Source organism: Rhinatrema bivittatum, chromosome 1, assembly GCF_901001135.1.
Source record: "Rhinatrema bivittatum chromosome 1, aRhiBiv1.1, whole genome shotgun sequence".
Taxonomy (NCBI): Eukaryota; Metazoa; Chordata; class Amphibia; order Gymnophiona; family Rhinatrematidae; genus Rhinatrema; species Rhinatrema bivittatum.
In genome coordinates this window covers 489,452,860-489,478,195 of record NC_042615.1, presented here as the reverse complement: position 1 = coordinate 489,478,195, position 25,336 = coordinate 489,452,860, and the positions used below count along the sequence as shown (strand labels likewise).

At 43.6% G+C, this 25,336-nt stretch overlaps 1 protein-coding gene across 1 annotated transcript in view; it reads left to right on the top strand.

Moving 5' to 3' along the window:
• ACO1 (aconitase 1) overlaps positions 1–25,336 on the top strand; it is a 172,281-nt gene that overhangs the window by 68,267 nt on the left and 78,678 nt on the right. The window contains exons 7-10 of the mRNA XM_029608585.1: positions 13,426–13,565; positions 14,598–14,769; positions 14,845–14,945; positions 23,413–23,529. Of these exons, the coding sequence (XP_029464445.1) occupies positions 13,426–13,565; positions 14,598–14,769; positions 14,845–14,945; positions 23,413–23,529 (530 nt within the window). The remainder of the gene's footprint in view (positions 1–13,425; positions 13,566–14,597; positions 14,770–14,844; positions 14,946–23,412; positions 23,530–25,336) is intronic.

The following is a 25,336-nucleotide window of genomic DNA, read 5'->3' as shown; positions in this document are numbered from 1 at the left end:
CTGTCCGTGCTGCGGCACTGAATAACCGTACTGGAAGCTGGTGTAGGGAATGCAAGATTCAGGGGCTTTTTTCCTTCTCTGCGGCATATATCATTGGGAACAATGGACAGAAGTGGGCGAATACGTCTAAAAGGCTGGTTTATTTCAACAGCAAGTTGAGCCAGTTTGCCTAATATGAAGGCAGGGTTGTTTTTTTGTTTTTTTTTTAAGTATATTTATCGATGTGCTGTGTTTATGACTTTACACAGTCTCGCTTTTCTAAAGAGCTTACATTGTCAGCCATTATTATTGCACCGTACATAGCCAGCCAAGCTGAGATGCAGGAAAAGATTGTACAGCGACCGGCCCAAGAGAGCTAGTGGCAGAATCTGGGCCCGAGCCCACAGAGCTTTCTAGCTGGAGTCCTACACAAACTGCTCAGGAGATCCCACGGCCTCCATGTGGAAGGGTCACAGAAGGGATGCTGAATTGCTAGGCATGCCGCCTTATCCAGGGCTGCTCAGACTGAGAAACACTCGACCAGGTAGTTAAGTCCCGGAAGGCACTTCGGTACATCCTGAGATGAGGCTATTTGTACAGCCTCTCCCCCCTCCCACCCCCAAAAAAATACCTCTAGTCGCTGGATTCTGTGTAAACATTCAAAAGTCCAAAGAGTAAGCGGCATAGTACTCATTCTGTATGAGTTCAAGGGCAACTCCCAGGTTTTTTTCAACAGCCTTAACAGTGACCGTGTGAGAGTCTCCCTGATTTACCTGCTGGTTACCAGAAACAAAAAGTCATTGGGCAAGAAGTCATCATGAAAATGGCGCTCCTGGGCTATTGGGCACAGCCATCTTGTTCCCCGTATTGGGAGGAATCTGGCGTCCCCAATTCTAGGATGGGTTAGACAAGCTGAGCTCAGAGGAGGCTCCTACTGCTGATGGAGGTGTCTAACAGCTGAGCCGCACTATTGCCAAGCCATTTTGCCAACAGTATGTCCTTGAAGGTGTTTACTTTCAGATCTTAATAACTGAAATTTATTTTCCGGGCTCCCTTATAATTCCCATGAAGTCCCGGTGACCGCCATATTTGAAACCGTCCCAACAGAACATATCATCTAGAGTGATGTGTGATTGGATTGTGCTGCCCATGTGATACCATGTGTGATGTCATAGCCAGTTCTGAACCAATCGGATCCAGTGTGAGAAGTATTTTATGGCATTCCTCCCATCATGCTGGCTTGTAGAAGGACAGGGGAATGTCAGGAGCCAGTTAAGTGAAAATAACCTCTTAAAAAATGAAATACTGAATCGATACAAGACATGTATTACTACTTGCCATGTCTACTTATGAAATGGTGAGATGCATATTTCCTTCACCCATACGTTTACACTGTATAAAGGGGTGGGGGGGAGGTCGTGGGACTAGGACTGGGGGGGTAGGAATGGGGTAAAACAAAAGCTTTGTGAACCTTGTTTGCTGTTATTTTTTAATGATGTTGGTATTGGATTGACAATCCTGCTCATACTTTTTAATGTACTAAAGGTTTTACAATAAAAAGTAAATAAAAATTAAAACTATATCAAAGCACTTTTTTTTTTTAAATTTTGATTTTAAAGTTCATTTATTTTAGAGCAGGACCTATAATCTTCAAGAGAAGTCATGTAGTCTGCACTCAGCCAGATTCCAAACATACCTTGTTAATGTATAATTTAAAAATATTGTCACAGCAACCTACTGCATGAAACATACAGTGTTCCCAACAATGTTTTGCACAAATGATGTACTTTTTCAAGAGTTTGCCAACACACAAACCATTTTTTTGTAGGAAAGCTAATCAATTAATACCTTGGTGTCTGCAATCTCCAGTCTTTCATTATTGTATATGTGAGCCTCTTCTAAATGAACGAGTCTATCAGCATCTTATTTAGTCCCCATATTCTCTAATCGTTCTGTGAATGGGACTGTCTCGGGGCTGATGTGATCCAAAGGCAGAGGCCGGGGTCTCCCGTTGGTGTCCCTCCTACTTTCCTTAAGGGTCGGAGTAGAGAACTAACTTCACTCTGGCAACCTGCCTGCGTTGTTTCTGTTGCAGTGGTGTCCTGCTTTGGGGGGATGGAGGCCGCAAGGTGGTTGGACACGTCAGCTTTTGCCAGTATTTATAGTAATACATCCTTTCAGTGGTTGAGGGGGCTTGGTTTCAGACCAAAGCCATTGACACGCAGCCCTATTCAAGTGGCTTCTAGAAGGTGGGCAAGGGCACACCTCTCGCTTTTAGTCTGGCCCTCTTCCTCAGATCCTGCCCTTGGCATCTGCCTGACAAAACTCGCTTGCATTGAACGCAAAATAAAAGATTTCTCAATCGCCGCTTCTTTGCAGGATGGCTTTCAAATGTTACCTTCGCTTTTGGACCTAGTCTTGGGCTGGGTTGTCCCCAATCCTCCGGGATTTGGGCTTCTGTTTCCCCAGGTTTCTCCTTACTCGCTCTGCCTCCTAGCTTAGTATCCTCCCATTCTGTCAGGTCCTTTGCTCGCCTCTCTTCTGGCTCCTCTTTCTCTGAGTCTCCAAACTTAAATATTGCTCGGGCGTGGCTTTGCCCCTCCCATTACCTGGAGCCTCGCCTCCAGGCGTTTGGTTGGGGAGCTCTGTGCCAGATGCCCTCAAGCTCTGTCATCCGCTTGTAGATAACTAATGTGTGCCAGTTCTATATTATCAACTGTATGCTGGCAAAATACCCCTATTATCAACCACTTGGGTCAAAAAGAGGGATTAATTTCTATATTCGTCTCAAAGTGTTTCTAAAGTTCTTGATTCATAAATCCAATAACATTCTCTAAATATAAGGTTCTTCTATTTCCATCTCTGGATAATGGTTTTATTTTTACAGACCCCCAAAGGAAAATCCATGGATCTCCCCTTCTGCACACTTATTAAAATAGACTAATACTATGTTTAGGTATCCATTTTGGTTTTTTTGATAGTTGCAAGATGTTTTCCATGTTCTCATTTTTTTTTTTTTATTTGCAAATTGTACAGCCAACATATATCTAATTCCACACATCCACAACACCTGATAGACCACAAAATGGCCCTAAAGTTGATGCAGTCATTAATACTGTTGCATCCTTTCCGGCTGATCACTGTTATGATTTTATTAGTACTTTTAATGTATCTGCAAAGATCATTAGAATGACCATAAGGGTGAAAGCCACAGATGTAATTTCTTAAAACATTACTGCTAGGATTGGTTACTCTGGGGGGCAGTTTTTAAATTGCTGCAAAGCCTATCGGGTGCTTTTCCCTGCGGACTTTGCTTTGAAGATTGTCTCGGGGAGTGGGGAATGGAGCTGCAGAGGTTTGCATCCCTCCTTTTTCTGTAGATACTTTTGCTCTGTCGAATAGTGCATGCAGCTTTGAAAATGTACAAGGACACACACACACTGACTCAGGGACACCTCTGTGAAAATACAGCCGCGACCCACAGGCAGGGCAGGCAGTTCTCAAGAAACCCTTTCCCCCGGGTACATAGCACTCCCTTGGGTACGTGACTTTCTGAAAAATTGCCCTTTCTATGCATATATTGGTAGGTTGTATCTTTTAAACTGCATCCCCCTTAAATCTGATTTGGGCTGCGTTCCACAAGATCTTTCCCAAAATAGCATCTACCTTCTCAATACCTCTGTCAGGGACATCTTTAGGCCAGTGTGGCTGGTGTGACCATAGACGGCCCCATGGTGATTGCACCTGCACAGGTCTAAAGTCAGGCTTGCAGTAGGGTAACCTGCTGTTGTACTTGGCACAGTGCTGTTCTCTCTTTTTTTGTGTGTTTTTTTTTTTTTTAACAAAATTGTCCTTCGTCCTGATTAAACAATAAAGATGCCAGGATTGTCCTGTTTTTCAGTCAACCCATGCAAAGAAAAAGAAATGCAACTGAATTTCATACAGTGACTCAGATGGAGCGATCTAGCATTTAAAAAAACAAAACCAAAAAAACAGGGGGAGGCAGTAGAGAGCATTATCATCCCCCTAGTCTTTCCCTCTCCCAATTAATTCTCATCTTTTCTTTTGCCATTTTTCCCCCTCATGCTCATGTGTGGGTTTGTTGATTGTGCATATCACATTGATAATACATTGTAAGAAATGCAATTCATCAAGGTTAATAAATAATAATAATTTCTTCCAGGTTCCCTCACAAGAACTTCCAGGTTCTTGTCTGTCTCCCTTTCTCTCTCCTTCTCCTGTAAATTCATATAATCTCTCTTTAAGTTCCTCTTCACCTCCTCCTGCCATGTCAGGGCCCTCTGTGTGTGCGGTGGGAGGATGAGTGGGGTTGAGGAAGAAGAGGTTTAAGCGTACGTTAGTGAGATAAGCGTATGTGTACATAGGGGGCAATGGGGTTGAGCTTGCATGTGTGGGGGAAGAATGGGGGGGTTGTGAGTGAGTGTGGGTGAGGCGTGAAGGCTGGGAAGGGTTGCAAGCAGAAGGGTGCAGAGGAAGAGACCATGGTGGTAGCGGTAATGAAGGTTGGGGAGTGCATGAGGATAGAGAGAAGAATTGTTAAGGGAACAAAAGAGGACAAACAGAAGGGCTGGTTTGAGGAGAAGAGAAAGAAGGAGAGAAAATAGAAATATAGCAAAAGAAGAACACAGGGGCAGAGGTGAAACTGTGCGTTTAAAACTGTGCATTGAAATTCAGCAGGCAGTTTAATGCAGGCATTAGAAAATATAGAAATGCGATGGCAGAAAAAGACCATATGGCCCATCCAATTAATTTAGCATTATAATTCTCATTACTTCCTTAGAGATCCTCTGTATTTATTTATTTATTTATTTATTTATTTAAAGGCTTTTATATACCGGAGTTCATGCACTAGTGCATACCACTTCGGTTTACACAGAACAAGGAACAGAAAATTACATCAAACAGATTGAACAATTAAACAAATATACAATTACATCCAACGATTGGGTATAAATAACATGGCTAACTTAGTAGTAACTTAGAGTTTGAGGTAAAGGAGAGAAATAGTACCAAGTGGTAACAGAACAATGTTAATAGCTAAATAATAAATATAAATAGTAAATACAAATTCTTATAATAAATACAGGTGCTTACAGATTACAGTCTTCATGAAAAGTTTACGTCTGCAGAATAGGGTTAAGTAATTAAGAACTGGCGGTTATTTCTATAGGAGTGAAAACTTCAAAAACTGAGGTTACATCTGGATTAAGAGGTATTGGTGTAGCATGCTCAAATATTTAATGATGTGGAATTGTGAGACCAAGGATAAAAATTAGGAGTTGTTTGATATGATTATAAAAGCGAGAATGATTCAAGTTCTGGGACGTGGTTCTGAGCTAGACCTTTAAGTATAGGCTTTTGTAAAGAGCCAGGTCTTGAGTTTCTTTTTGAATGTTCGAGTACACTTTTCGAGGCGAATGTCCGTGGGGAGGGCATTCCAATGAAGGGGGCTGGCAGTCGAGAATGCACGTTTCTTGAGTGAGGACTTGGCTGAAGGTACGTGTAAGGTGCCTAAGTATCTGTTTCTGATTGGTCTTGAAGACTCGTGTAGGCGAAGTGGAAGGCTTAGATCTAGCGACGTTTGTGAATGGATGTTCTTGTGTGTTATAGTTAGCACTTTGAAAATCATTCTGGATCTGATGGGGAGCCAGTGTAAGTGTTTTAGTATGGGTGTTATGTGTTCACTTCTGCTGGTGTTAGTAAGAATCCTTGCGGCGGAGTTCTGCAACATTTGTAGAGGTTTTGTGGTAATGGTTGGAAGGTCTATAAGCAGAGAGTTGCAGTAATCGATTTTGGAAAATAGTATTGTTTGGAGGACTGTTCTGAAGTCCTGAAAATGCAGGAGAGGTTTCAGCTTTTTCAGAATATGTAGTTTATAATAGCATTCTTTCGTTGTGTTCTTGACAAATTCTTTGAGGTTCAGCCTTTTGTCTAAGGTGACCCCAAGGTCTCTTACTTGAGTGGAATTGATCATTGGTGGTGAGGTTAGGTTGTTGGTAGGCTGAAGGTTCTCATCTGGAGTGATAAGCAAAAGTTCTGTTTTTGACGTATTAAGTACTAGGTTAAGGCTAGATAGGAGTGAGTTTATGGACTGTAGACAATTGTTCCAGAAGTTGATGGTGCTGGAGATGGAGTCAGTGATTGGCAGCAGAATCTGAACATCGTCTGCGTATATGAAGTGTGTGACCTTAAGACTTGAGAGTAGATGACATAGGGGGAGAAGATAGATGTTAAAGAGGGTGGGGGAGAGAGAGGATCATTGGGGAACTCCGAAAGAGGATTTGACCGGGAGGGAATCCTTGTTGCTGATTCTGACCTTGAAAGTCCTATTGTGTAGGAAGGATCTGAACCATTCCAAGGCTGATCCTGAGATGCCTATGTCTGAGAGCCGGTCGATCAGGATAGAGTGTTTTACGGTATCAAACGCAGCTGATAGGTCGAGGAGAATCAGGAGGTATGGGGTCTTTTTCTCCAGACCTACGAGGACTCTGTCAGTTAGAGAGGTTAGGAGGGATTCCGTACTAAGGGATTTGCGGAATCCGAATTGGGCTGTTGTGAGTATTTTATGCTCTTCTAGGTATTCAGATAACTGTTTGTTGACTATCTTCTCCATAAGTTTGGCTACAAATGGAAGGTTAGCTATGGGGCGAAAATTAGCTGGGTCTGTAGGGTCCAGGTTGGGTTTTTTGAGGAGAGGTTTGAGGGTGGCTAGTTTCAGGATGTCTGGTACTAGGCCTTGGGTTAGCGAGCTATTAATTATCTCTGCTAAGGGCTTTGCTATGATGTTCGGAATGGTGAGTAGGAGTTTAGAAGGGATGGAATCTGTCGGGTGAGTGGAGGGTTTCATCTTTTTGAGAGTCATTTTGATTTCAAGTGAGGAGATAGGTTCGAATGAATCTAGGTTTATGTTCTGGTTGCGTGAAGGAGTGATGATGGAAGGAGGTACTGTGTTACTGGTTGCCAGAGGGGCCATTAGATTGAGAATTTTGTTTTCAAAAAATTGAGCAAGTTCTGTGCATCTTGATTGTGCTTGATCATCTGGGATAGTTGGTGAGGTGGGTTTTGTGAGCTCTGAGACATATGTGAACAGCGCTTTGGGATCAAAGGAAAAATTGTGAATTTTGTGGGCATAAAAATCTCTCTTTGTGCGAAGGATGTTGTTTCTGTAGTTGTGCATGAGGGTTTTGTACTCATTCAGTGTAGTGTTGGAAGGATTCCTCCGCCATGCGTGTTCTTTTTTTCTCAATTCTAATTTGATGGTTTTTAGTTCCTGCGTGAACCATGGTTTTTTGTTTTTGCAGGCTGGGTTGATCTCTTTGGTTTTTTGGGGGCAAAGTTTTTCTGCCACCTTGTTCGTAATGTTGTGCCATGACGAGGTGGCTGTTTCTGCGTCTGAAAGGTCAAGATTGGCGAGTTCCGAAGATAGGAGAGAGGTGAGGTCCTCTCTAGAGCATGAGTTCCTGTAGTGAATTGTGGTTTTGGTTGATACAGAGATTGTGAATTGTGAATTGTGGGGTTGTCCTTGATACAGAGATTAGTTGTTATCATCAGGTGATCTGACCATGGGATAGGGGAGCATTGTGGTGGGGAAGATTGTGAAAGGCCTGAGTATTTATCCCATGCTTTCTTGAATTCACATACCATTTTTGTCTCCACCACCTCCACTGGGAGATTGTTCCATGCGTCAACCACCCTCTCTGTAAAAAAAAAAAAAATAAAAAAAATAAAAAAATGTCCTAAGATTATTCCTGAGTCTACCTCCTTTCAACCTCATCTCTTTGACCCCTCGTTCTAGAGCCTCCTTTCCATTGAAAAAGGCTCACCTCCTGTGGGTAAACCTGTGTGCTCAGCCTAGCACACTTTATTACATCAGCCCCAAAGTCAGGAGTGTGAAGAGGAAGGAATGGATGAAAAGGCAAAAAAAAAAAAAATCAGAGAGGAGGCCAGAGGGGGGGGGGGGGGGGGGAAAGAAAATACCAGACACAAAGTTTAACAAAGTTTGCATTTAAAATTTGCTGCATAAATATGACTTATCATTAACCAAAATTCTTTTTATGTAGTTATGGCTGCTATACAAATAATTTGCCCCAGAATAGTCCCTGATCATGTATAAATAATATATCCCACACACATTTATACAATAGGTTATAAATGTGTAGATGGAAATACCTGGCATGGTAAGTAGGATGGTGTTACTAAATTTAGTTAGAACCTGTGTGCCACCATTTCTTTTCTTAAATTTACCAAAATCCTTTTGGTATTATCAACACTTATTCTCCGAAGATGTGAGCACTGGCTAATTTTTGCATTGCGTGAATGCGACAGCTGGGGTGATTTAAATCACTGATCAGGAAGCCTCAATTGAAATCGTGGCTTTCCACTAGAAGTGCATTTTATTTTGTATAACCATATGATTAACCAAGGTTTCATTTTCAGTAGGTAGCAGCATACCTTTTTAAACAGTGATGTATTTTGATATTTTTTTCCCCAGAGTATTTTGTAGCCACATCAGAAAAACTTAAGTTGTTGTTTGGATGTGTTATGTTTCGGGACCGCTAGGAGAGCGATCCTATTTGAGGGGATTGTGTGCCCTTGGGTCTCGGCACAACCCCAGAAGATTCCAAGACAGCGCCGAGGGTTAGTGAGGCGTGCCCTAGCATGGGTGAAGACAAAGTCTGACCCTCTGCCGGACCTGCATGCTTCTGGAAGCCAACAGCACTATGTTAGTATTTGAACAGTCCTCCGACCATTCCCAGCCCTTTCGGACCTGCCACTGGGTATCGGCAAGAAGCAGCAGGCCGAACTGAGGATGAAGGCAGACGGAGGCCTTGTGACACAGAAGACTCAAGACGTGGACGAGGAGCTTGGAAGACTCTAGATGAGACGAGGAGCTGGGGAGGTTCAGACATTGGCACTGTCTCTTAGGGCACCTTTCACAGCCCACCGACACGGACGGACCACCCTGTCCCTGTAGCGTGCCCTACACAACCTGAAGAGGCTGGTCACGGACCACGCAGAGAGCGGGACGAGTGCAGGAAGGGAATCCAGCTGAGACGAGACTCCAATGATGAGGACAGGAACCGACAATACGGATTTACCCCAACAAGGTGTCATCTGGAGAACCAGCGGAGCTGGAGGGTCAAGAGGACTCGAACAAGCGAAGGAAGAGCGGAACTTCGTAACATGAGGAAGTCTGGAACATCAGGGAGCCTGGACTAGGACCCTCGGAACATGAAGACATGGAACATGAGGAAGCCACGAAGACTCAGAAAGCAAGACAAGACATGGAGCTCAAACGAAGAACGAAGACCTGACGGAGCGCTGGAAGACAAACTTCCAGGAGCAAGAAACTCCAAGGCAAGGCAGAAGTGTTGGAGAAGCCCTTTTATAGGGCTGAGACAGGAAACAGTCATCATGTGGGGCCCGGGGCATATCCGGCCGCAGGCACTTTAAATCTTGTGAAGAGGTGCGGCCCGCACCTTAGGAACAGGAAGTAGGAAGTTGTGCAGGACCATGGCCAGCGGCCATGCTGTTGCTAATGCCGAAGAGCAGGGCAGGGCCGAGGACAGGCCCAGCGTTGTCGGCAGCTCTCAAGCCGCAGAGGGCAGACTGAGGAGCAGCTCCAGCCACAAGGAAGACCGTGGACTGCGGCCTCCAGGCAGACAGAAGGTAAAAGGCTGCCCAAGAGGGCAGAATCACAACAGGATGTTTTGAGTTACCCAAGGTAACTGATGCAGGCACTTGCACACATCTGGAGTGATTTTATTTTCACAGCTCCTGCTCATTTCCATATTTTTCACGTCCTCTATAGGACAGTAATCACCATTGCCAAAAAGACATTTCAGTCTCTTTGTTTAGTTAAATAAAAAAAGCTTATGCATATTGGATAGTTTTCTTCAGCAGATTTTTAGAAAGAAGAAAGGCTTTGACTCTATGTACGAACTCGTAGGAGACACTAGGGCTGACGGTCAAGTCCTCAAGCCTGTCATCTAGGAGAGTTCTCCTGTAATGATTTAACAAAAACATGATCTCTAGAGAGATGGAGCCACAGGTTAGAAACTAAAAAGTAAAGCCACCAGCGAGATGCATTTAATGGAATCTTTGGCTTGAGTATTGGGTCCCAGTGGGTTGAGTGGCTTTCTTTAGTCTTTATTAATCTAGAGGGAAACCTCTGGGAGGACCTTAAACTTCGGCCCCAAATATAGTGAACGACCTTTGTCACCTGTTTGCTAAGCTTTTCCAAAATAATAATAATAATAAATAAAATAAAAAACTTTGGGGACTATTGGAGAGAATATATCATCATTTTTCATTTATTGCCTGCTCTTCTCACCAAGACTTGAAGTGGCTTACAAAAATAAAAAAAAACCCCAACATTATATAACAGCACCAAATCTCTCCCAGTGTTTCTTCTATCCCTATCTCAAACCCCCTCTCTTACTGAGGGGTTAGGGCATCGCCAAACCTCCTCTCTCCCAAAAGGATTGGGGCAAGACACTCTCAACTTCCTCTTTCATCAAGAGAATGGGACAGAACCTAAAAGAAAATCCACCCAAAGTCCCCTCTCATCATGAAGATAGGGCACACCCTCACCTATATTCCTATGAACAACTCCTCCCCACCCTCCCAGGGATTCCAGACACCCATCATCCATCTCCAGTCCCACACTATCCTCTAGTATTTCTTTCCTGCCCCACAAAAGCAAAAATCTACAATTCAGCTGAGCCTGCAACGTCTGGAGCCCTCTGAATACCTGGGAAAGGAAGAGAGAGGCCAAGCATCAGTTACAATCTGCAGGTCCAGCCCAGACAGCTTCCCTAATAATCTCAGCTGTAAAATATCCCCAGCTAATCTCCTTCCTCATCCCCTGTTAGAAGGTATAATCCCTATACAATTATAATATCTAACAGCATTAACATATCTTAAATTTATCAACATGTAGCTTTATTTTATTAAAAATACCATTTGCCAAAAAAAATCAAAGAAATAGTTTTGTTTTGGGTTTTGTTTTTTTTAGAGTCTTTCAGATCAATTGTAAAAGCATTGCTTGCGTAAAAATGCCCACATACGCGCATATATAGGCCGCTTGCGAGCAACGCAGAATTCAAAAAACCACAAAATATGCCCATGTGTATCCGTGCACGTGTAAGGAATGAGGCAGGAAAGGGGCGGGGCATGGTCGTTCTGGGGCAGGGCCAAGGCTTGCGCACGTGACTCTGATTTTTAAAAACTAAACCTGCAGCGTGTGTACGCTAGATATTCGCACAACTTTTGCTGCTGCTTGTGATGAGGAGCAAGACTGTAGATCTTGAGTTTTAGGGCTTATAGAACAGGGTGAGGGGTCCGGGTCAACTGGGTGGGCGTGCAGGATGAAGAACCAGAGGGGTCTGAAAGACCTCACTATTAGCTGGGCAAGCGGGTGCACTAATTGTAAAACTGGGAATGTGACTCGCATAAGTATGTTTTAAAATTCGCTGACATGAGCACGTTAAAGCCGACATGGTTCTATTAAAGACACATGCTCATTAGCTGTGCTCGAGTAACCTCTTAAAAGTAGCATATTTACAAACGATTGGGGCATTTTAAAACATATGCGCATAAATGCATGCACAATTGAAAATTCTAGCGTACCCTCACTCATGCGCCAATATGTACCTGTATGGGCGCGTGGTGCTTGTTTTAAAATCGACCTCTTTGACTGACTTTTATCCTCCCTGAGTATGTTTTCTTAATCAAGCCAAAGATCAGATTGTTAAGGTTTTTGGAGCATGAATATGATAGTGACATGATAGGGCCTACTGGGCAGTAGAATGATTAGTCCTTTTTTGTAGAAAGCTAATTCCAAGTACCCAAAGAATTTTTGTAAATATTTAAAATTAGCTGGTATCTGTTGATAGTTCAACAGGTAAGAAGCTGAATTGCACCCAGCACACACTGCCATCCTCCTGGCTCGTCCCGAGCAGTCTCTACCCCTACCCACTTCTGCCCCAGTCTGACCCCACCACTCATGCCTTGCTCCCCACCACCCCCATATTTTTTCACCTGCAGCTGGAAGTTATCATGCAGCCTGCCCAGCCCATTGCTTCCGCTGGGGCGTGCAGATGTGCTTGTCAGCAGGTACATGCATGCACACATTGGTGTGGCCCCAAGAGACACTAAGCCCTAACCTTATTATGTATGCAGATATTGGTTGTACAGTTTGCAAACTAAAAAATGAGAATGCACAAACATTTTCCAGCTATCAGAATGGCCCAAAATCTAGTGCGGCTTATCGTTAGCCTACTTTCCAAAGGGAAGAAAGCTTATGAGTTCACTGCGGCTGTGTCTGTGTGTCTCCCTTCCACGCCCCCCAACCAGTAACTTTTGTGTTTAGTGTCCTATGCACACCAAATTTTCAGTGCGTATGAGATCATCTAAGTGGATCCTGAAAAGGATATTGTTTTCTTGGATCTACATATATGCACGGATGAGTGTGCATATGTGGGCATATGGCCCAGAAAGTTAGGGTCCATTAGTTCTGCACAAAATTTCAGAATTTCTAGGAGGGATACATGGATTTGCTTTTGTGTGCCTCAAAAAAAAAAAAAAAAAGGTGGACATAGAAAATAACTATAATTTAGATAAAGTTATTGGAGTTATGAAATAAAAACATGAGAGAGTGATTTGCAAAAGGGACTTCTGCGGGTTAAAGTGTTCTATGTGTAGAAATGGCCTTGTACAAAATTGCCTACCCGATATGCAGGTGAACTTGGGTGCACATGTCCTGTATGCATGTAAGTATACCTGGATTGAGCAGAAGCCTTACTGGGGGACGGAATTGGGGAGGGATTTGCAGTAACGTTCATACTTCTGCACAAAAAAATAATTATCAGGTGAATGTTCAAACGTGGGTGTAAAAATTAGCATAAGAACATAAGAAATTGCCATGCTGGGTCAGACCAAGGGTCCATCAAGCCCAGCATCCTGTTTCCAGGAATGCATGCTTATTTCATTTACATAGGTAAATCGAGCTCCACTAACAACTTTGTGCATGTAAGAGAGGGGCATACCAGGTGCGTTTCAGGGCGAGGGCCAGCATTTAGGCACATAAGTTGCTATTTTACAACCTGCCACAGTCTGCATCTTTTACTTGCGTATATTTACTTCTGCTCAATATCTGGTGTAAGTGATCGTAAACATCTCAAAAGCGAAAAAATGACTGGGTAGAAGGTCTGGATGCAATGGGGGGACTTCAGGCTGAAAAGCCAGGAAGGTCTTCACGAGCTGCAAATGGACAGGGCGAACTGGTAGACTAATTGGTAAAGCTGTTAATTTCATTGCCGCGCGCATGTTATAAAATCCCCTTACTTCCACAAGTTCATTCTGCTCATTGCACACATGTGCTTTTTCTCTTTTTCTTTTTTTTTTTATTTTGCTAACATCCAGGAGTGGGTGGAATTGAAGCAGAAGCAGTAATGCTAGGCCAGCCAATCAGCATGGTGCTTCCTGAGGTGATTGGCTACAAACTGGAGGGAAATCCCCAGCCATTGGTCACTTCCACAGACATAGTCCTAACTGTTACAAAGGTAAATCAGTGACACGTTTACATTGCATATTGTACAAAACACGGGGGTCAATATTCAAAACAGTTTACGCAGTTAAAATTGGCTTTTAATCGTATGTGTAACCGGTTAAAAATGTCCCCCCCCCCCAATCCAACTAACATTTTTTCACACAAAAACAGTGTGCACAGATTTAGCCAGACAGAAAGGGGGACTGGGACGTGCTTGGGAGAGATTATGAAATTTAGCTGGCCGCTGCACCTCCTGTTTCTTTCTTTGGTATGCTCTCGTCAAGGTTGTATTCACTTTTCTCCTCTCCTCTTCAGGGTGAACTCAGCTTGGCCCCCTAGCACACTTCATGCATCATCTCCTCAAAGCCTCTTTATTCTTCCTGGGGGGGAGGGTACTAGACCCCTTACTCTCATGGAGGTTGTGTGACAGATTAGCTCTTTATGTGGGAGACTTGGCAGCCCTTTCTCAGAGACAGCGTTGTTGACTACTGGTAGCTTGGTGGAAGCTGGCTGCACATCCCAGTTCTCAGCCTGGTATAGCTTTTCTGACTCCTTCCCAGATTTATTGGGTATCTAAAGCAAGGACAACAGTTGTACCACTAACTCACATAGCACAATGTAGGCTACAAACAGCACAATGCACAGAGGAATAAATTATGAATACTTTTTTAGCTTCTTTCAGATGCATAAATCTAATTTGAATGAAATCCAGATCAGTAGAGCACCTTCTCTACACGTCTTCACTGCCTTGTCCTCCTTCCTGAAGTGCTTGCTAATCCATCATTCACGGACACATCCATTTCAATCTGATAAGTGTCTGCGACTGACACCAGTCAAAATATCAGTTGTAACTGGGTTTGGCTTGTGGTCGGCATGTCCTCTCTTTCCTATGGATAGCCAAGCTAGGGTTGAGCTTTCAGTGGCCCGCTCAGTTCTGAGCAGTAGAGATTGCCTTATGTGCTTATCGCAATCGTTTCTCCTAAAATTCTAAGTATATCATTAGAATTACATGATAAGTATATTTGGGTTTTTTTATTTTTTCCAGCACCTTCGCCAAGTTGGTGTAGTGGGTAAGTTTGTTGAGTTCTTTGGAGCAGGTGTAGCCCAGCTGTCCATCGCTGATCGAGCCACCATTGCCAACATGTGCCCTGAATATGGGGCCACAGCGGCCTTTTTCCCAGTCGATCATGTCAGTGTCAAATATCTGCTGCAGACAGGTGAGTGCAGAGGAAGTGGGGAAAACCCTTTGACAATGGCAGAGCCTTTACTTAATGTCCCAAATTCATCCTCAGGTCGCGAAGAAGAAAAAATCCAGTACATTCAGAAGTACCTGGAGGCGGTGGGAATGTTTAGAGATTTCAGTGATGCTGCACAGGATCCAGATTTCACACAGGTGGGTAAATAATAATTGTTTAACTTAAAGGAATACGTAAAGAAAATTGTACCCTTTGCTATAGTCAAAGATAGTTGTGTTTAAAAAAAAAAAAAAAAAAAAAATCTGATCCTCTTTCAGTCCAGGCGTTTGTGATGCAGAAATAATTCAGAAGGAAAACTGTTCATCGGGTTTACTCTGTGAAGCACTTGCCTGGATCACATCATTTTCGTTCATAGTTGACATTGATGTACCGTGCACATGGCCTCTTCACTCATCCTCGCAATGTCTGAGCCCCTCAGCAGTTCTAGGTGATATTAGCCACTCGGCACCCCCCCCCCCTCCCCATGGGGATGTTCCTGCCGAGCTGCCCTCTGTGACCTCCGTCCTGCAGAGTGTGGAAGCGCACGGACAATAATGCAGACAAGAAAATTTCCACACACCAGAGATGAATACTCGCCAAGGAGCAGCAAAATCCTGTTACAGTAAACATGGAAGGGGACAGCCAGATAAGGCTGGACCCTACTGTTTAGGAGAAGAGATGGAGGAAAGGCAAACTACAGCCCCCAATCAATGCTGCTAACATCTGTGGCGGTGCAGCAGCTCCCACCTGTTTCTGGAAGATGCTGGTAACCAATCTGTACCCTACGGTAATGCAGTCACACAAAAATGTTATTGTCAGCTGTACTACAATTCTTCATTCATATTAGTAAGACCGACACTAATGACTCCCATTCACCACATCTGATTTGGTCCATATTGGCTGTGAGTTCAGATTATCTGCTGTGTATGAAAGGAAGCACTCGGGTCCATGTTAGATGTGTTACCTTGTGCCCATGACAGCTCCCAGAGGATTGTCTGGGGAATTGCAGCAGAACGTGTATTTTATTTATTTGCAAGTTTTTATATACTGCAATCCTTACCAAAATCGTGTTCGAAGCAGTTTACAACAGTGAAAAATCATTAATAAAATATTACCATAAAACACATCACTTAAAAACATTAATAAAACATTAATAAAAACTTCTTCCTAAAACATTGGTAATCCCTAATTGTACGTATCTTTAATGGAACAGAATTCTTTAGGGCAGGAGCAGTTTGAGAAAATGCATGAGAAGCAGTTGATTTGAAATGAATCTCTTTCACACCGGGAATAGGCAGCCCGGTAAAATCATTTCAAAATCTGCCATGCCGAATTGATGCAAGATACCTCATGCTGCTTGCTTCTGGCTTCTTTTGAGATCCTGCACAGTTGTAAGGAAGGGTGCAGCTTCCTTTTAATCTTTCTGAAAAGTTGTTGCACTTTTGTGGCAGTGATTTTGAACGAGTCGGTTCCTGAAGAGCACAACTGAAACGTATTCCATCTTGTAAATGATAATAGCCCTGGGGAGGGTACCCCATTTTAAAACTTGACCTCAGCAAACTGCTTTTAGATTTATTTGATGATCCCCACACAATCCCTGAGTTTGAAATCTGCTAAGCGGCTTCTGGCCTGGGTGCAATAAAGATAAAACAGCTTTCTATGTTTTAGTATAAATGGAGAAAGCATACATTTTTCTGTATTTTGTACAGTGCAAAGGACATTTTATCTTGTATAACAGTTTTATATTGCACAGTTCCGGTAGGCATTCTGGTCGTGGAGATGCACATTTGCAAAAGGGACCTGCCAATGGGTTTGAAAGCTCCTGGACAGCTTCATCTTTGGATAACCCTTATATTGATCTAGTAAAAGGCATCCCAAGTAGCAGAGAATTCATTTGGGGGTTTTTTTTTCTCTCTTTTTATCTTAAATGTGAAAGTGTGTGGGGTCTTCTGTTGGCTTTGGGGCTTTTTTTTTAAAGTGAATTTAGTATTTCCAGTGATAATTATTCAGAAATTGAAGCCCTCTATTTATCCACAGAGGAGTACAGCAAGGGCAGTAGCAGATGTCGTTCACTCTTCTGAGCTTTGCTCTGCCAAGGTTCCTCCACTCTGCCCTAGAGGGACCGCTTTTGAGGGTGGTGAAAGGATAATTCAGTCTCCAGGTCTCTGTAATCTTTGGGTTCTCTACCGAGACTGCCATCTGTTGTGGCAGCGAGTGCCAAATTGTAATGATCTAATGGTGGGGGACATCTGTCTATTGGGAAGTGAATCAAAACCATCGACTCGTGTCACACAGGACATCTTTTTCCATTTCTTTTTTTTTTTTTTGTAATTTAGGTTTTGTTACACAGTGAAGAATACATTACAAGCAAGAATGGCACAAACCATGCATGACTACTTTCTTCTATTAATTTAATTTATTTAACAAGTTTTATAGACCATCATTTAGTTAAAACTTTCACAACTGTTTACAATTTTTTAAGAAAATAAATACATCATTTGAGATAAAATACATATTCAAAAGGGTAAAATACATAGTAATACAGATAAAATCTTAAAACAAATAATTAGAAACAGTAAAAGATAAAAGCACTAAGAAATTCAGTTCAAGGACTATCATTCACCTATGCTGTACAATCTTTTGAACACCCATGTTTTCAGGTTTTGCTTAAAATTCTTAAAATCTGGCTGTAATCTTAGCTCGGGTGGCATTTCGTTCCAGTGTTTTGGGCCTGCTAGTGAGAAAGCTCTCTCACGTACTGATGTTAATTTAGCTGTATTGATTGAGGGTATGGTCAATAGACCCTTATTTGCTGATCTGAAGTTCCTTTGTGGTGGTTCAATATACTGTTTAATAAAAGAAGTAGTGTGTGTCTGTCTCCAAACTCTGAGCCTGACTGGGGGCGTGGTCATCTGCCACCGGCCCAAGGATCCACCCACCAGTATCTCAAACACTAACAGGGAGTACAGCGGCAGGTATTGAAGAGGTTCCTCTGTCGGCCTCCTGTCCCTTGGGAATAACTTTTCCTGGAGCTGTGATCCTTTTAGCTTCCTGGGAGCTGAATGAGATAAGCCCAAGCAGATCTCTAAGTTGCTTTGTGAGTAACCAGAAGAGATGAGAGATGGTTTCCTGAGCGGTAAAGACCATGGTTGCTGCGAATATGTTTGTAGAATGGGCTGCACTTAAACTGTGCCCTCAGGTTCTGGTAATCTGTCTTTTTGAAGGTCTCTGCGGGACATAGGTTTCCACAGGTGCCGGACGTTTAGCAGGCTTAGGTTGCTCTGCCTGCTTTGTATGTGTAGACACAGTTGTTGTTTGTGTGATAGTGCCTTTTAACGACCTCTTCACAGATGCGTTGCTTCGCTCCTTTCCTGCATTGTAGGATGATGCTTGCGAGGTACTTCATGGTGTGTTGCATCAAGATGCGTTAGAATGATTAACTTCGTGTTGTAGTACCTCGATCTGTGGTGCATTGCGTGGTGATGCACAGGTTTCAGCTGCGTTGCATTGTGTCAGCCTGATGTGCGTCGCACTGTAATGTCTCGAATTGAGCGTCGATCTGATGGGCATAGTGTCTTGATGAGTTGGTCACATGTTTGTCGACGCAGTTTTCTCTTTTTCTGACAACTCAGTTGTCCTTCTCCAGGATCTTCTTTAGTGAACACCAAACTGAAGTATTTGTTTAATATTTCCACCATTTCTTCATCTCTCTCCATACATTATACCACTTTGGACTTTTCTCCTTTCTCTGATGTATCTGAAAAATGTGTTGTCACCTCACTTTACCTCTTTGGCAGTCCTTTCCTCTGCCTGACATTTTGCTTTCTTGATTATTTTCTTTGTCTCCTTCAGTTTCACCAAATATTCTTCCCTGTGTTCCTCTTTTTGGGATACTTTATATTTCTTGAACGCTGTTCTTTTTGCTTTTATGTTATCAGCCACCTCCTTTGAGAACCAGATCGGTTTCTTATTTCTCTTGCTTTTGTTTACTTTTCCAAAATACAGATTTGTTGCATTTGTAATTGCTCATTTTAGTTTGGTCCACTGTTGTTCCACCTCTCTCATTTTCTCCAAACCATTGTCACACCCCCTTTCAGTAATTCCATACACCTATACCCATTCATACCCACTTCCCCCTGTCCCTTCTCCTCCACGTATACCTCCTCCCTACCTCCCTCCCCTCTGATTCCAAAATTCTCCATGAGGAATGGTGCCACCATAATAATGGCCTGCCAAGAACCAGACCCCAACCCCCCACCCCCCCAAACATTTCAAACTAATATTCATATGATAACCTCCACATAATGACCCAAACTTTCTGAACATACTCAGTGCCACACAACAAACACCCATCCACAGATCCACTTCCAAAGTAGACAAATATTGTTCTGTGGAAACACATTTAGAAACCTTAGAAGTATCTACCTCCATTAAAGCCATCTTTAGGTGTTTGCCTCTTTCGACAAAGCCAAGCTGCCAGAATATCTGTGTAGCCGCTTGCCACCATTCATGACCCTCTGCCTTTTAGAAGGATTGGTTTTTCTTGGTATAGCTGTTGACACGTGCAGCACTCTGATGAGAGGCAATCAGTCTGGAGTCCTGCAAAATATTTGCTGTTTGCTCCATTGTTTTGACTCGAGACTGTACTCCATTCACTGAAAAACTGAGCCCAAGGGGGAAGAGCCGTTGATATTTGATATTATTTGACCGAAGAGCTTGCAAGATCTCTTGGAACTCCCATCTCTTTCTAATGGTGGTCAGGGAGATATCCTGGAAAACTTCAATCTAGTGGCCTCTCCAATTTACAAGCCTGCACCAGAGCTTTTTCCTTGACAGAAAACTTGTGAAAACAAGCTACTCTGGCCCTTGGAATATTTCCTTTAGCTGGTCCCAATCACCTGTGCACGCTCTCCAGATTGATTGTGGATTGTGGTGGCCAATTTCTCATCAAAACCCAGTACCACTGTACATATGCTTGAGCCACCTCTGTGCAATCTGCAAAGGCAACTCCTTCTGGGATTCCTCTGAAATGCAGATTTCTCTGGCTAGACCTATTTTTCAGATCCTCCAATCTGTCATTTGATATTTACTTGTGCAGCGCAAAGATTTTTTTTTCTGCTGTCTGCCTCTGTGTTAAGGCCTCCTCGTGACCATCCAGCCACTTCTTCCACTTGCAAGCCTAGAGCAGAAAATGTTATCGGAGCTCTGCAACTGTTTCCAGTATTTCACTATTAATGATTCCCATATCCCACTTCATTTCAGCAAACCACTGCTGAAAGTCTGCCCTTGTTTAACCCTTTGGTTGATCATACTGAAACTGCGTCATGTGGATTTACCACAACCTTCCCCTTGCAACTCTGCCTCTGCTTTGTTGCCATTATTAGGGCCTTCCTCCACTAGCATCGAGCTATTAGTATATGAAAAGTGCTTCAAATGATATGGTTTTTTTTCCTTGGCCAATATTCCTGAGCTTGCAACAGAGATACCGCAAACTAGCAATACCCGTAAAAGCTCAAATTGCAGCAATTAATGGGAGATTAAAATCGGAGGGGTCTGAAGCTCAAAACTTGGGTGGCCATTCACCACCATGACATCTCTTCCTCATCTTTTTCCATTTCTAACAGCCTGAACTAGATTTGATCTGGTGACCTGGAGGTGAGAAACTCTTGTAACCCCTGTGATAATTCCCTTGAGCCATGTAATCCTTTTAGAAAATCCAGTTTTCAACAATTTTATAATGCTTCCGTCATTTTCAAGCCCTGCTTTCCCAATCGGCACACTAGACTTATTCCCATGGCAACAAAGATCTAGGGGCAGCAGGCTGACTGAAGATCTGCCTTCCATGGGTGTTGATTATCACCTCAGAAAATGGCGCTCTGCTTCCTAATCTAGCCCCTCCGCTCCCAGGTAACAGGCAGGGAACAGGACGGGAGGGGCTAAACCTGGAGCAAACATAACAGAGAAAAAAATGATCTCTAATCCAGCCCCTCCCTTCCTGTCATTCAGGGACAGGAAGGAAAGGGTGAGCTTGGCATGTACAGAGCAATGGGGGGATCATTTTGGGAAGATTAGAAAGGGCTGAGTGGAGAATCCTTGGGAGGGGATGAGGGAAAGAGGATGGAAAATGTGAGAGGATCAGTTGGAGGGCATGTGCCTGTGCGTAAGAGGGGGTGGTGGTGGTAGGAGGTAGTGTTTGTGTGCTTTGAGAAAGAAGGGATTGGCACCGGGTGTGTGTTTGTGTAATACCAGATTGGATGGGAGAGGGGGATGCAAGGGGTAGCAAGACCAGAGCACAGTAGGGATACCTGCCTTGCCCCCACCTCTCCCAACCGCAATTCAGATCCTCTCTCCCTTTATTGGATTTTATCCCTAAGATCCTTGAACCTCCTTTCCTTCCTCCCTCTCTCTTCTCTGCAGATCCTGGAGCTCACCCTGAGTCTAAGAACACCTTTATCCCCATTGCAGATTCCTACTCTATTCCATCCCCATTCCTCTTTCTTCTCCTCCCCTCAACCTTGGTCCTCTTCCCACCCCCATTCCTGTCTCCTTTTCCTTCCCTCAACCTCTTCCCTTCTCACACTTCTTCCTGCATCCCCAGTCCTCTCATCTCCTCATCTCATTTTTCGTCCTCCTCCCTGTACTGATACTCGAAATCCCTTTCCTTCGCTCAATAAAAAGAAAATAAATTATACAGGCACAAGCAAGTTTGAAAGCTACTTTCTTATGCTGTAAAATAAAAGATGGAAATATTTCTCAATGTGCTTCAGAATTTTGCCACTCTAGCACTGGGAGCTGCTACAGTAAACTGGGGGCCTGTGCCTTAGACTTTCTACTCCCACTTGTCTGACCTTACGGAAGAGAACACCAACAGTTTCGAGGGGCAGCAAAATCCTAAAGCCATCAGTGCATCATTTGCATCAAAATGATTTCAGCATAGCCCTGTGGTCGCTCTGTTAAACAGCCGTTTCCCCCTTCCCCTTCACACCGCCATTGTAATGCAACTCAGTATTCACATACGTATTCCATCATCATGTTCCTTTATGTTAACCTACTCTGATGAAGGAAGCGCAGGCCTTAAAAGCTCATCACAGAGGTATTAAGTTAGTCCAGTAAAAAAGTCTCATATGCACCTTGTTTGTTGGCCTTTATTTTTATGTATGTAAATGGACTAACAAATCATCTCTGTGCTGAAAATTTGAAGTAAACTCTCTGGCATTGAGACCTTCTAGCAGTGCCATATATGCTGTCATCACAGATTTATTCCTATTTATATTGTGGTCATTAATGAGCTGTGCTTATCTAAGACATAAGAATATAAGAGTTGCCATACTGGGGTAGACCGGTGGTCATAAGAACATAAGAAATTGCCATACTGGGTCAGACCAAGGGTCCATCAAGCCCAGCATCCTGTTTCCAACAGTGGCCAATCCAGACCATAAGAACCTGGCAAGTACCCAAACACTAAGGGGCGGATTTTAAAAGCCCTGCTCGCGTAAATCCGCCCGGATTTACGCGAGCAGGGCCTTGCGCGCCAGTGCGCGCAGAGCCCCGGGACTTGCGTAAGTCCCGGGGTTTTTCGAGGGGGGCGTGTCGGGGGCGTGTCGAATCGGCGCGGCATTTTGGGGGCGGGCCCGGGGGCGTGGTTTCGGCCCAGGGCGGTCCGGGGGCGTGGCCGCGCCCTCCGGAACCGCCCCCAGGTCGCGTCTCGGCGCGCGGAGATTTACTTCTCCCTCCGGGAGGCGTAAATCCCCCGACAAAGGTAGGGGGGGTCTAGATAGGGCCGGGGGGGTGGGTTAGATAGAGGAAGGGAGGGGAAGGTGAGGGGAGGGCGAAAGCGAGTTCCCTCCGAGGCCGCTCCAATTTCAGAGCGGCCTTGGAGGGAACGGTGGCAGGCTGCGCGGCTCGGCGCGCGCCGGCTACACGACATCGGCAGCCTTGCGCGCGCCGATCCTGGATTTTAGCTGATACGCGCGTATCTACTAAAATCAAGCGTACTTTTGTTTGCGCCTGGTGCGCCAACAAAAGTACGCGAAGGCGCACTTTCTTAAAATCTACCCCTAAGTCTATTCCATGTTACTGTTGCTAGTAATAGCAGTGGCTATTCTCTAAGACAACTTGATTAATAGCAGGTAATGGACTTCTCCTCCAAGAACTTATCCAATCCTTTTTTAAACACCGCTATACTAACTGCACTAACCACATCCTCTGGCAACAAATTCCAGAGTTTAATTGTCCATTGAGCCCAGCATCTTGTCTCTGACAGTGGCCAGTCCAAGTCACTTGAAAAGTACCAGGAAGATCCTGATAGAAAGGTCCATGCCATATTGCTCTCTCCCTGAAGTAAGAGGTAGCGATGCACCAATCCGTGTCTCTAATAATTGTTAATAGGCCTGTGCTCCAGAAACTTACCCAGAACTTTTTAAAACTCAGTTGTATGATCAGCTTTGACCAGATTCTCTGGCAACAAATTCCATAGTTTTACTGTGCATTGAACTGCTACAGCGTGGCTTTTCTATAGGGCTTCGTGGTAGCCTCCGTTATATGCAAATGCATGACTTTTGGTTTGTTCATTGTCTGGCGACACGGCAAACAAATCTCACTCACTTCTCGTCTGTGCTTCAACAGGTTGTGGAGTTGGATCTTGGTACCGTTGTGCCTTGTTGCAGTGGGCCCAAGAGGCCTCAGGACAAGGTGGCCGTCTCCGAAATGAAGAAGGATTTTGAGAGTTGCTTAGGAGCTAAGGTGAGTGAGACTTCTTCCTAAACTCTCTTTCCAGTGAAGTGCTCATTTGAAAATAAGACTAGTGGGATGCATCTGGCTGATCTTTCTGGTAAAATCTCTTCCACTTTTCATGTAAGAAGTTTATTAAGGTCAAACCAAACACAGAACATATACATAACTGTATACAAGCATCATCTGAATAGAATATACAACATATTGACCAAACCTTTTTTTTTTTCTCTGTAAGCTTTTCCCCTCCCATCCCTTCCCTACCCTCCCCTCCCTTTTGAGATTTTGATTGTTTTTAAGCAAGCACAGCAGGTATCATGCTAATATATAGTAGAAGAGCCCTAGACAACTGAAGGGACTGGCCTGTACAAAATTAGTTTTATTAGGTTTGACCCATGGTGCCACTGGCATCCATGACTAAATAGAAATAAGCTATATACTTTTCCAGGAAGAAAGCTTTTTTTTTTCCTATATTTTATATTTTTATATTTTTAGCTTTCTCTAGTTGTTGTACATTGTTGTTCCCTCCCCCGTCCCTGTTCATTGTATTTTCCATCTACCGTTTGATGTAAACCGATATGATGTACCCACTAATATCGGTATAAAAAAAAAAGCCTTTACATAAATAAATAAATACATATTCTGGGGAGGAAATCTTAAAAACATATCAAACATGCCAAAACTTCCTTGTCTCTTTGCTCCATGCTGCTGTTTAAAACATTTTTTCAGTTCAACCTGATGGATTCCTTGCTGAAACGTACAGTGCAGGGAAGATGTTGAATAGCGGGCAGGAAGCAGCCTCCTTTTCAGGAGGTTTCCAGCCTCGCGTTAAACACTCCAGCTGCTGACACTCTGCATACCTGCATGCAGTTTTAAGTATAATTGAGGGCTTAACTTTAGTTAAAGGCTTAAGGAGAGAAGAAAAAGTCTGCTTTTTCTTGTTCTTAAAATTCTTGGCTTAAAGCATACAAGAGCAGTGTAGCTAGCACTCCGGGAAAACTAATCCCTCGATACCAAGGCCTGCGATTTCCTGCAAGAAGGATTAACGCTTGCCTGGGAAAGGCCCAGCAGGCATGGTGACGATGTAAAGTCTAAAGTAACGTTTGACTGTCCCTGACCAAAAGGCACTGGGCGTTAAGTGCAGAGCCACTGCTGTGTGGTGCCGGTTTAGTATGTGGAGCTGTGCGGGATTATTGTTTGGGGAAAGCAAAACATTTTATATGCGAAAAAAAAAAATATAAATTGCTGTAGCTGTAATTTTTCTAGGTTGGATATAAGTAAATGGATTTTTTGGGGGGGGTGGAGAGACACAGAATTACCAATATGCAGTGCTTAAACTTAGTGCTTCATTTTCAAGGGGATTTGCTTAGGTAGAGTGGTATTTAGCTCTGGTTGAAAACTGTCCTCATGTCATCTAAAAGTCCGTGCGGGCTGTCACAGCACTCATACTCTTAGCAGGATTGAAAGGAGGAGCTCCCGGGGCAGTGCATTTAGACTGAGCCCTTGTAGGGATCTACCCCAAATCCTCTCTCACATGAACGCATTTCCGTTTTTCTAATGTGTGTGCTCTTTTGTTCTCACTGGACAGCAGAAGTAGCAGGCGCAAACTACGCAGCCACTCTTGTAGCTAGTTTCCAAAGTCAACCGTACCTGGCTAGTTTCCTTTTGAAAAATTAGCCACAGGTACCCAGGAGCTAAAATACAGCTTAGACCAAAGTTTATCTAGCTCCACCCCTGTCTTTTTTTTTTTTTACTTCCTTTTCTCTTATGCAGGCATTCAGCACTCTGGATCTCTATTTACACCTTCTTCCTCTGTAAT